Source organism: Vulpes lagopus, chromosome 6 (genome assembly GCF_018345385.1).
Source record: "Vulpes lagopus strain Blue_001 chromosome 6, ASM1834538v1, whole genome shotgun sequence".
Lineage (NCBI taxonomy): Eukaryota > Metazoa > Chordata > Mammalia > Carnivora > Canidae > Vulpes > Vulpes lagopus.
The window spans coordinates 28,926,869-28,940,017 of record NC_054829.1 but is presented as its reverse complement, the minus strand read 5'-3'; the positions used below and the strand labels follow the sequence as shown (position 1 = coordinate 28,940,017).

Genomic DNA, 13,149 nt, shown 5'->3' with positions numbered 1-13,149 from the left:
TCTTTCTGTAACTAACCCAGCAGAACTGTCTGAAATCTACCCAAGTGCTGCTAAGAAGGCAAACTTTCTCTGGTTTTGCTCCAGTCAGGGGTCGCTTACCTTCCATGAGTTTGGCAAAAGGTTCTGGGCATGTAGAAGGAATGGGAAGGGCGAGCTTGTTCATGGCCACTCCATAAGCCACGGCTAAGCCATCAATTCCTCGGAAGGGCACCTCACCAGTCAAGAGTTCCCAAAGCAGCACTCCATAGCTGAGGAGAGAAAGAAGACAGAAGCAATCTCAGATTGCCACAGATGATCTTAATGACAGAGCTCATGAGGCCTTTCTGAGCTACCCACACTCTCTCTGGCATGGAGGGAGACCAACAAAGTATACACACTAATGGACAGGAAGCCATGAGGGCTATCCACTAAAAAGCAAAAGCTCTGGAGTCAGGCACATTTAGTTTCAAAGTCTTGTTCCTCAAATTCCTCATCTATAAAGTGCAAATAACACCACCAGTCTCACAAGGATGCTATGAAATTCACTGAGCTACTCTAAGGGTTTAAATCAGCGCTCGCCAGCCATAGCTATTCTGTTGTTATTGCTAACATAATACTCTGGAAGAAGGAGCAGCTTCCCAAGAATACATTTTTTCCTGTTTTAAGGAAATTTCCATGTTAGTCACAGGTACATTTTCTCAGCTTTTGAAAAGCAGAGAGCTGACCACCTATAACAAACAGGTTTTGCTCCTGTGACAGGTTTCTTTAAATGCTCACTAGTTTGGATAGATTCCTGCTGCTGGTTGGTTAACAGAGACCTCTGCCTAATTCAGAGGGGCAAGTCATACAAGGGTTGCCTACATGGGAAGAGAGGAGCAGTATGTCAGCTGTGAGGACCTAAGTTTCCTCCCAACTTTCAAATCCACATGAAGAATTTCCTTTCACATGTCCTATGAGTCAGAGAATGGAGCACAAAGCTTAGAATAATTATTCTATGAATTCACAATCAGAATAAGGCAAAATCATGTCATGTTCAATCCTTCCAGGAATAAGAGTATCCCAGGATAAGCAACCATAAAGTCATGAACAGTCAGAAGAGTCCCTCTCATTATTTTTTCAACACAAACCTCGACTTTTTAAAAATACTCATCAGTGGCTTACAACAAACCAAGTCATGCTATTTTAAAAAACATGGCTCAGTTGGTGAAACATGAAACTCTTAAATCTCGGGGTCATGAGTTTGAGTACCATGTTAGGCAGAGAAATTAATTTAAAAAAAAAGTAAGCCCGGTATCTATTTCATCATGCTGCTTTGTATGCACAAGGTGCTAAGACACTTATAAACATCATCTTAAAACCCTACCATAAACCTGCAAGATAAATATCACCATTTTGCAGATGATGAAAGAAAGTTTCAGCTAAGTTTAGCAGCAGCATATATTTAGGGGCATACATGGTGGACCCTGAACCACCATGGTCCAGGTCTCAATTCCTTCTCTCTAGAATCCCCTTTTATCATTACTCTGCTTGGTAAACTCCAATCGTCTTTCAAGATCAAATTCAAATGCATCGCCATTCATTATTCATTATTCATTCATTTTACACATCTACTAAAAATTTACTATGCATCAAGCTCAATGCTGGGCACTGGGATACAGGATAAGATCTTGTCCATGAAGAGACTAATGAGAGGAATAGAAAAGAGGTCAATTAGAATACAGAGATGAGTCACACCACAGATACCATAAGTGTACAAAGAGACCAGGATGGGCTCCTGGCCACCTACACAAGACCAGGATGAAGGCAGGAGACAGCTAAACCCTGCCTGCTAGGTAAAGGGATACAGGGATCTAGAGACAGGAGTCAGCAGGTATGAGGTAGACTTGCCCTCAAAGACTTGCCCTCAAAGACTCCCAAGTGGCCAAAGAAGAGCCACGTGCCAACCAATGCACCAGGGCATCCCAGAAGATTCCTACAGATGTACCCCCAGGACTCTCATTTTCAGTTATCTGCTCCTGGCATTACTACCAACCTCCACTCTGGCCACAAAAATCCAAGGTCCCAAAGACCTCTCTTCCCCCTATGTGAAGATGACTGGTGTCTACACCCTAACTACCTGGAAAGACAGTAGAATGTTTAAAATATCTAAACAGGTGTCCTGTTTGTGTACTTGCATCTGCTCGGCTGATGGTGTCTACAGAGATGTCTCAGGCCCTGGAAGAGGGAGGAGTCAGGGAACCCACCCCTCTCAGTTTCAAGGAGGGGCAGCTCTGCTCCCACCTGGCTGGCTTCTGGTTCATCTGCATTTCATTCCATCTGAAAAGCCCCACAACTAAGAGAACCAGGTCAAATGCTGCTCAAGAAAGATTCAGACAGACTTGAATTAAATGTCTGCTTTACCACTTATGGTGGTACATCTCTGCGTAAGGAAGCTCCTCTGCTTTCTTCACCTACACAACAAAGACAGCACTTCTACCTCACAGAATAATGGCAAGGGATAAATAACATGACTACTACTTCTCCAGAAGCTTCCATGTAGGGTTAGTGACCACCACTGTGTGTTTCCCCTTGGGAAGGGCCTGAAACAGGAATGCCTCTGGTAGGCTTCAGGGAAAGTCCACAGTGTCGGCTGAGAGCCTTGCTGAGGGACGCCAGCATTCAGGCAAGGAGGCTTTCTGGGAACGAGTGAACCAGTTAGTTTTCCTCTGCCAATGTTCCTCTTTATTTCTGTAACCGAAGGTGGTAATATAAATGAATCCCTGGCATTCCTTTGGCAGGAATACAGTCCAAGAAAGGAAATAAAGAATTACGTGTTGGATGGGTCTGCGCCTCAGGGAGAGGTGGGCAGAAGAAGTCCACGTGATTTACCACGGGTTTGGTCCACTCTGATGCCCTCCCAGGGTTGAGAGAAGGTCAAGAGGCCCTTTCAAGACCATGTACAAGCAGCCTGGAAGCACCAGCTCAGCTGAAATTCTGCCTCAGGACCCCCCCCCCCCTCCCTGCAGAGGGCCACCACCTCCCACAGTGCTGTCAGTGATTTCCCAGGAGTCCTTGCAACCTCGCCCTGAACCCTGGGGCATACCCTGTGTCAATAATTAACCACCTCCAGGGATATGAAAATCCTTTCCACCATTTGGTGGGGTCACAGGTTGGAAAGAGGTGTTCTATGTTTTCAAAGTGAGAAAAAGCATCAAAGTGGATAGCAGCCTGACCAAAGGCACACTGACTGTTTAATAATCTTTGGCAAAAGGGCGCCTGAGTGGCACGGTGGGTTGAACATCTGACTCTTCATTTTGGTTCCTGAGATGGAGCCCCATGCTCAGCATGGAGTCCGCTTAAGACTCTATCTCCTTCTTCCTCTGCTTCTTCTCCCCGCACTCTCTCTCTGAAATAAATAAATAAATCTTAAAAAAAAAAAAACCTTTGGCAAAGACAGCTGAACTACCACATGAGAAAACACTCTGTAAATTGTAAAGTAACATAAAACTCTTTTTCTTGTTAACTAGACCTCATTCGAAATGATGATCTATTTACTAATATATATAATACATACATGAATATATTGACACAATAAATAATTATCAATATAGTAATATGCACATGCTATATTATATTCCAAAAGCAGCTTATGAAACAGAATGATCCCATTTTAAGGGATGAACAGAAATAAATGCACCAAAATATTAATAGAAGTTATCTTTAGAAGTGGGTAATGGGTGATTTCTTTTTCCCTTTTTTTTCTTTTTGTTTAACCATATTTTCTAATTTTTTCTATGGTAAACATATTTTACTTCTATAATTTTACAAACTTAAAATGCCTCCACTTCATCCCCACATACCAGGCAAGAAGTCATTACAGGAGACCACTAACTACTGTGTTCCCTACACAGCACAACCAAAGGGAAAAGTTTTGTCAACTATTCTTCCTGAAATGGTCTAAATCCAAGCAGATTAGGAAACATATGAAGTTGAAGATCTGGGCCTTACCATCATATCTTCCATCACAGCATGTGGAAAAGGCCCAGAGAACTACACTCAAAAAGCAGTAAGACAAATTCAGCTGGCCTTGGGAGCCCAGCAAAAGCAGAGGCCCAGAGGCCCCAGTCCCCAAGGAGTTGCAGCAAGGGTGGGAGATGGACACAGGCTCAGCCTGGCACAGAGTTAGTATTCAACAAACATTTCCTAAATCAATTAATTAATTAATTATAAGTCAATTTGGGAATGAGTTTTTTCCAACTTCCTAGGCATACTTGAGCCCTTCTTCCATACTAAGAGTTTTAGCTGGATACATAGTTATCCAGCTAGAGCCTACATTTGTCTCTCTTCTTTGGAGCTAGGTGTGTCCACATCACCAAGAGCATGCAGTGGGGTGTGTACAGTAAGAGATGTGCACAACTTCTGGGTTGTCTCCAAACTAAATACATGCTACTTGCCATGGATAAACTCTTTTTCTTCCCTTCTGCATAATATAATGCTGAAGTAACAGTCACTCAGATGTAACCATTCAGACAAGAACAATGTACTGAGAGACCCAGAAAGAACCTGGGTTTCTTTTTCTCTATCTTGAGAGAGAGAGAGAGAGAGAGAGAAAGAGTGAGTGTGCATAAGGAGGGGAGGAGCAGAGGGAGAGGGAGAGAGAGAGAGAATCCTACACAGGCTCCACACTGAGTGCAGAGCCTAATGCAGGGCTCGATCTCACAACCCTGAAATCATGACCTGAGCATAAACCAAGAGTCGGATGCTTAACAGACTGAGCCACCCAGACTGAGCCACCCAGACGCCCCAAGAACCTGGGTTTCTAAATGATCTCACGGGGCACAGCTACCCCAAAGCCTGGACTACTCTCTGAAAAAGAAATACACTTTTACCTTACTTAAGCCACTGAATTTGTAGGTCTCTTTGTCAAAGTAGCTTAGCTTAATTAATATATTAACTATTCTCATTAGCCTATAGTCAAGCAATGAAAGTGTTAGATTGAAGCATATGAACCTGCTATTTCTGTTGGTCAAAAACACTGGAATATCATTACACAGTTCAACCTAATGAAATCTGGTCAGATATTTTAAGGCAAGAAAACTCTTTTCCTCATAATAGCTATTTTACCCTGTAAGTAATGTGTAGGAAAATAAGACACAATATACAAAAGGTACAAAACATCACTAAAATAAATAGAAAAAGGCCTAAATAAATAAGAAGATATCCCATGTTCGTGGATTAGAAGACTTAATATTGTTAAAACGGCAATACCTCCCAAAGTGATCTACAGATTTAAAACAATTCTTACCAAAATCTCAGCTGCCTATTTTGGAAAAACGGACAAAATGCTCCTAAAATTAATTTGGGAAATGCAAGGCACCCAGAATGGCCAAAATAATCTTGAAGAACAACAACAAAGTTGGAGGACTCCTACACCCATTTACAAAACTTACTACAAAGCTACAGTAATTAAAACAGAGTGGTACTGGCCTAAGGATAGACACATAGAGCAATGGAGTATAATTCAGAATCCAGAAATAAACCCTTACATTTGTGGTAAATTACTTTTTGACAACAGTGACAATTCAACTAAGAAAGAATAGCCTTTTCAACAAATGATGCTGAGACTAGATACAGGAGTCTTATCCATGGGAGATACATTTCAAGACCCTCAGTGGATGCCTGAAACTGCAGGTAGCACAGAGTCCTATATGTGTTTTTTCCTATATATACATATGTATGATAAAGTATAATTTATAAATTAAGTATAGTAAGGGATGAACAATAACAAAAATAAAATGGAATAATTATAATGATCTACTATAATGAAAGTTATATAAATATGCTCTCTCTCAAAATTTTATTGTTCTATACTCACCCTTCTTCTTGTAATGATGTGAGATGATAAAACGGCCTACGTGATGAGATGAAGTGAGGTGAATGATACAGACATTGTGACACAGCATAAGGTATTCTGATGATAGATCTGGCTTTCCATACCATGATTGACCATGAGTAAAGGAAACCATAAAAAAGTGAAACCTCTAATATAAGGAGGGACTACTGCAGTCACAGGCAAAAGAATGAAGTTAAACCCCTTACATCACACCCACACCACACACAAAAATTAACTCAAAATAGAACACAGACCTAAATGTAAAGCTAAGAATTTTATAACACTTAGAAGATAATAGGTATAAATATTCATAATGTTGGGCATGGTTTCTTAAATATGACACCAAAAACACAAGCAACCAGAGGAAAAAAAAAAGGTAAATTGGACCTCATCAAAATTAAAAATGTTTGTGTTTCAAAGAATAACATCAAGAAGGTAAAAAGAAAGAAACCCACAGAAAGGGAGAAAATATTTACAGATCATGTATATGGTAAGGGACTTGTATTAAGGATATATAAAGAACTCTTTCGACTTAAATTAAGACAAATATCCCAATTTTTTTCTTTTTTTTTTTTTAAATATCCCAATTTTAAAATTGGAAAAGGATTTGAATAGACATTTATACAGAAAAAGATATACAAATGGCCAATAAGCACATGAAAAGATGCTCAACATCAGTAATCATTAGGGAAATAAAACCGAAACTCCCAAAACTATAATGAGAAAGCCACTTCATATTTCACAGGATAGTAATAATTAAAAAGACATACAATAAGTGTTGAGAGGATACAGAGAAACTGGAACCTTCCTACGTTGCTAATGAAAGTGGGAAATGATATAGCTATGGTAAAAAACAGTTTGGTGGTTCCCCCAAAAGTTAAATATCCCATGACTTGGCAAATCCACTCCTACGTATACACTCAAGAGAACTGAAAATATGTTGACAAAAACTTGTACAAAAATGATCACAACTGGGCAGCCCAGGTGGCTCAGCGGTTTAGTGTCGCCTTCAGCCCAGGGCATGATCCTGGAGACCCAGGATCAAGTCCCACATCAGGTTTCCTGCATGGAGCCTGCTTCTCCCTCTCTCTCACTCCCATGGAGTGTCTCTGCCCCTCTCTCTCTCTCTCTCTCTCTCTCTCTCTCTCTCTCTCTCTGTGTTTCTCATGAATAAATAAATAAAATCTTTAAAAAAAATGATCACAACAGCATTATTCACAATTGCCAAAAAGTGGAAACAACTCAAATGTCCAGCAACTTATGAATGAATAAACAAATTTCCATGCAGTTCTGACTCATGCTACAACATGGATAAACCTTGAAAACACGGTAACAGTAGCCAGTCACAAAGACCACATACTGTATGATTACATGTGTATGAAATTTCTATAATAGGCAAAAACAGAGATAGACAGTAAATTAGTAATTGCCGAGGGCAGGGGGAGTGACTGCTAATAGGCATTGGGTTTCTTTTTGGTGTGATAAAAATATTCTGGAAATTGATAGCAGTTGTGGTGGTTTGAATGGTAGCTCTAAAATGATACACCCATGTCCTAATATTCAGAATCCTTATGTGAACAGAATCTCCCCTAAAGTCTTTGGAGCGAGTGTAGCCCTGCTGATACCAATTTCAGGCCTCCAGATTACAAATGTCTATTGTTGAAAGCCATCAGGTCTGTGGTAATTTGTTACAGCAACTCTAGCAAACTAATAACAATGGTGACTGGTACAAATTTGCTAAACTTACCAAAAACCACTGACTTAAACATTTTAAAGGGCAAACTTTGTAATATGGTATAATATCTCAAGAAAGCCATTATTTAAAATACACACACTTGGGATGCCTGGGTGGCTCAGTCAGGTAAGCACCTGACTCTTGATTTCAGCTCAGGTCATCATCTCAGGGTGGTGAGATTGAGCCCTGTGTCAGGCTCCACACTCAGCACAGAGTCCACTTGGGATTCTTTCCACCTTCCTCTCCCTCTCCCTCTGCTATTCCCCCCGCTCATGCTCCCTCTCTCTCATAAATAAATAAATAAATAAATAAATAAATAAATAAATAAATAAATAAAATATAAAAAAATTAAATACATACTCTCATCATATACACACACAAGCTCACTTTATAACTCATCAGGAAGAAACAACTTCATAGACTAAGTGCAATGACAACCTACAGTCCTTTCTTTTGGTATACCATGGTGATGTTACTACCTCATAGCCAAGGGGATGCATACCCTGTAGAAGCTCATCCTCCCATCAGCAAGGACAAGATTTCTTTCTATCTAACTATCTACTATCTATCTATTTATGGACAAGATTTTTAGAACCATGTCCTTATGACCTATGGTGCTGACATTTACTAGGGGTGTGGTTCATCTAATCTGTGTCTCTGCAGCTCTGAGTACATGCTTGAGACCCATCTTTTCCAATTTCTGTATCAATATTCAACAGAAGAGTCCTGACTAGAAGGTTAACCAGACAACTAGAAAAGATCACTTCTAACCCACCAAAACAAGAGATAGGACAAATAATACTCATCAGCTAAAGAGCTTACAGTGAGAACAAGTCCAGCAGTAACAGCCACAGTTGCTAAGGCAGCCAGGATGACCTTGGGGAACGTTCCCAGGAATGATTGGATGCCCTCACCACCCTACAGGCAGAGACAGGAATGCACATTGCTCGTGGGATCTGCTGGTCTTTACTACACAGCAATTGCCAACACACAGGGGTGGTACCAGCCACAGCACTAAAGGGACATTAGGTAGATGAAGGCATTAGAAATGGTCCCATGAAATATCAGAAAGGGAGACAGAACATGAGAGACTCCTAACTCTGGGAAACGAACTAGGGGTGGTGGAAGGGGAGGTGGGCGGGGAGTAGGGGGTGACTGGGTGACGGGCACTGAGGGGGGCACTTGATGGGATGAGCACTGGGTGTTATTCTATATGTTGGCAAATTGAACACCAATAAAAAAATAAATTTATATATAAAAAAAAGAATCATACAGTTTCACTCATGGGGAATATAAGAAATAGTGAAAGGGATTATAAGGGAAAGGAGGGGAACAATTAGAGAAGGAGACAAACCATGAGGGACTCCTAACTCTGGGAAACAAAGGGTTGCAGAAGGGGATGTGGGCAGGGTTTGGGGTAACTGGGTGATGGGCAACGAGGAGGGCACTTGATGGGATGAGCATTGGGTATTATGCTATATGTTGGCAAATTGAACTTCAATAAAAACAAATGAAAAAAAGAATAATTAAAAAAAAAAAAAAGAAACGGTCCCATGGCAACCTGGGAATTACTATAGACTGTTCTGAAGGGGTCACTTAGACCAGTGTGGGGTGCCTGGGAGTCTACCTCAATTCTCCGAGTCCTGAAACGTGTGTGCAGCCAAAACAGACCTGGGGAGCACTGCCCCTGCACCTCTGCACCTTACCTCCACACATCACTGCCTTTGGAAAACATGGAGGCACGAATGACCTCCGGTGCCATCCAAGCATATGTCCCTGCAGCGCTCATCTTTGTGGTCCGGTGCCATTCTCGAGCCAGGCCAAAATCAGTGATCTTCAGAATCTTGTTGCTCAGGTCTCCATTCTCCACCTTCTGGAGGATCAATACTGGGCAAGGAAAGGACACAGAAGAGACAGGAAAGTCTGCATCAATCACAAGAAGACCACTGAATACAGAGCCCTCCTGCAAGACTCCCGTCCTCTCCCTCAGGCTGCCCGTGCAGCTACAGTAGTCTGAAGGTAGCAACCATCATTTCTGGTAAGATGCACCTACAATGCACCCATTTTTGTGCCAAGTCTTTTTGATAGGTATTATCTTTAACTCACAACAACCTTATGAGGTAGGTACCATTGCCATATCCTTTTTATAAGACGAGAAAACTGAGATAAAGCACCCATGAGTCAGCTAGGAGTGAAACACAGCGGCCGGACTGAAGAGCCTGCTCAGCCTGCTCTCCTAACCCTCACAGCGCACGGCCCATTCACGCCTATGGAAGGAGCCGTGAGGTCACAGCTGACCCTTCGGAGGAGAGGCTACTTGGGCTTCCTGTCTGCCTGGGCACCCCTGGCCCAGCACTCTCAGACCACAAGGAATGGTGGGTTTTCAAGGTTTCAGGACAGTGCCTGGATAGTTTCCACTTTACTTAAGCCTATAGGAAAACATGTCTTTTGGGCACAGAGATTTCTCCTTAATTTGGGAACTCGCCCCCAGTCATTGAGAACTGGTTGTCAAGTTGGAGAAGTCAGAGGGCACACACATGTTCACACCCATGAGTCTCTCTGTGGATATGGCCCAAGAGGAAAGAACTGGTGCGCTGAGCCAGTTATCCTCTGGGGCTGTCTCCCAAGTTCTAACGCCGAAGCACCACAGTGTAGAGCCATCTTGGCTCTCCAGGACGGTAGCAGAGGCAGCCACCCCCCCCCCCCCCTCACAGGACGGTTCCAGAGACTGGTCCCCTTGCAGGAGCCAGCCTTCTTAAAAAGAGCAAAAATGCTAGCTGATTAATGTGCTGTAAGCAAAGCCAAGGAACTGTGAGCAGACAGTGGACGTGTGCAAACCTAGGATGGTTCTGAAGGTGTATGCAAGCACAACCTCTTATGTGCTGGACACTGAACTGCCTGGAATTCAGAGCTCTATACTCAGGATTTCAGAGAAGGAAGAAGCAGTCTCTCCCCACCCCTGCTGTTCAAGTCCAAATGGGGAGGGTGGGGAAAGGAATCCATTGAATATAGAATAACAACTAAAAAAAAGGTTGACTCAGTTCCTCCAGCCACTCTGTCTAGGTAAACAATGAAAAAAATTAGTTCTGAGCCCTACGTGTCCTGGGTTACACCCTACCTGGGTTGATTCTCCCCTGACTCCCACTGAGGGGTTCTTACGGCTTTACCTTTACCTCTCTGAGAGGTGTTTGCAATTTAAGATTCTCGGAGAGCTCAAACTCTTCCAATATTTAAAGAAAGGAACTGTGATGGTGGTACTTTGGGTACCAAGGAGGAGCTTGGGGGTGCCTTTTAGGGCAACAGCCTTACACAGGTCCCTCAAGTCACACACTGTACATTTCTCCTCCTGCCCCCAGTCTGTAAATATCCACTGAACTGTTACACATTGGAAGGATGTAGACCAAAGATCTCCGTGTCCTACGTGCTTCTCAGAAAATCAGCAGTAAAGAGGGATTACAAGGAGCTATAGAGCTGGAAGCACAAAAGAAAATAATGCCAGCCACTCCCTAGATCTAATGGACTTGGTCTCCTTCCTCCACACCCTCTTCGACTCCCCTGATGCACCCCTCCCTGCTCTGAGCTGACCGGATCTAAAAAAAAAAAAATTGCCATCTCATTGAATAACAAAAATCTTTCCAGATTCTTCTGTGCCCCTCTCCCCATCTCAGCAGAGACAACACACAAGTATGCATGCAAATTGCTGGGCCAGTGGCACTACGGAAACCCACCGTTCCCTGTAAAGAGGCAACCACCAGCTGCTGACCATTTCTAAGCCGCCCAAAGAATCAGAGCAAGCCCATCCCCTTATACAGCCCATGGGGTCTGGTCTTGTCACCCCTGACTCCAGGTGCTGGGACCAGGTGAGTGGGAGGACGGATAACAGTTTCATGATTCATATGGAACCAGCTGAGCTTCCACAGGTTCTGGAAGGGGAAGCAAAGAAGTTTAGGTTCTATTATAGGAAATGGATTTTTAGAAAATGAACGGCACCATGAAGATAATGTTTTAAATATATGAGTCTGTCAGATGGGTAAGAGGGCGGCAGAATGATGGAGATGGGGCAAGAATCAGCCCAGGAAAGATATGCCTGAATACGAATGGCATTGGGGCAGATCCAGCCCAGTTCCACCTAATCCCCACCAACCCTGCTGCCTTACATCCAGCAGACTTCAAAAAAGCATCCCCATATGGTGGACCCTGGGAGGCATCGAAGTTAGAAATCCCTGGCATTGAGATCCTGACCTCAGCAAAGAGGAGAGGCTGTAATCGGAAGGAAGCCAGCTAGCAATCCCGGCTACCTCTCTCTATTTCTAGTTCCAAAACATTTCTCCTCACCCCCAAAAGGAAATCCATACTCATAAGCAAACATTCCCCATCTCCCGTCCACCCAGCCCCTAGCAGCCACCAATGTGCTATCTCCATGGATTTACCTATGGTGGATACTCTATGTGAATGGAATTATGTGATAGATGACACACCTAGTTATTTCGTTAGTGTAATGTTCTCAAGATTCATCCAGATTGGGGTGCCTGGGTGGCTCAGTGGTTGAGCGCCTGCCTTTGGCTCAGGTCATGATCCCAGAGTCCTGGGATCAAGTCCCACATCAGGCTCCCTGCATGGAGCCTGACTCTCCCTCTGCTTGTGTCTCTGCCTCTCTCTGTGTGTGTCTCTCATGAATAAATAAAATCTTTAATAAATAAATAAAAATTAAAAAAAAGATTCATCCAGATTATAGCTTGTACCCGCACGGTACTCCTTCCTATAGCTGACTAATATTCCATTGTATGTATATACCACAATTTGTTTATCTATCAGTCCTCAACAGACTTTTGAGCTGTTTTCACCTTTTGATTACTATGACGTAGTGTCACTATGCACACATAGGTACATCTATTTGTTTCCGGGCCTGTTTTCAGGTTTGGGATATGTACCTAGGAGTGGAATTACTAGGTTATTATGATAATTCTATGTTTGCTGTTTTCCACAGCAGCTGCACCATTTTGCATCCCCATCAGCAATGTGTGAGGGCTCCAATTTCACCACATCCTCAACACACTTATTTTCCTTTTTATTTTTTTAAAATTATAACCATCCTAGCGGATGTGGAGAAGTATCTCACTGTGGTTTTGACTTGCATTTCCCTAATGACTAATGATGCTGAGCCTCCTTTCATGTGCTTGTTTGCCATTTGTATATCTTCTTTCAAGAAATGAATTTTGACTTATAAGACTTTTTTATATACATTCTGGGTACCAAACCCTTAATCAAATATATGATTTGCAAATATTTTTCCCCTTTCTATAGGCTGTCTTTTCACTTACCTGACAGTGTCCGTAAAAGCTTTTAACTTAGAGGAAGTCCACCTTATCTGCTTTTTATGTTGTTGGTCATGCTTTTAGTGTAACAGCAAGGATTCCACTGCCAAATCCAAGTTCATTAAGATTTACCTCTCAGTTTTCAGAGTTTTACGGGTTCAGCTCATTGACCCATTCTTAGTTCATTTTTGTGTACCACAAAAGGGGTATTCAGCTTCATTTGTTTGCATGTGAATATATCCAATTGT

At 42.4% G+C, this 13,149-nt stretch overlaps 1 protein-coding gene across 3 annotated transcripts in view; it reads right to left on the bottom strand.

Moving 5' to 3' along the window:
* Window positions 1-13,149, bottom strand: part of MAP3K9 (mitogen-activated protein kinase kinase kinase 9) — a 75,250-nt gene that overhangs the window by 22,068 nt on the left and 40,033 nt on the right. For all 3 annotated transcript variants that reach the window (XM_041759422.1, XM_041759423.1, XM_041759424.1), the window contains 2 exons: window positions 9,293-9,473; window positions 100-248 (listed from right to left, as the gene is read on the bottom strand). In XM_041759422.1, the coding sequence (XP_041615356.1) occupies window positions 100-248; window positions 9,293-9,473 (330 nt within the window). The remainder of the gene's footprint in view (window positions 1-99; window positions 249-9,292; window positions 9,474-13,149) is intronic.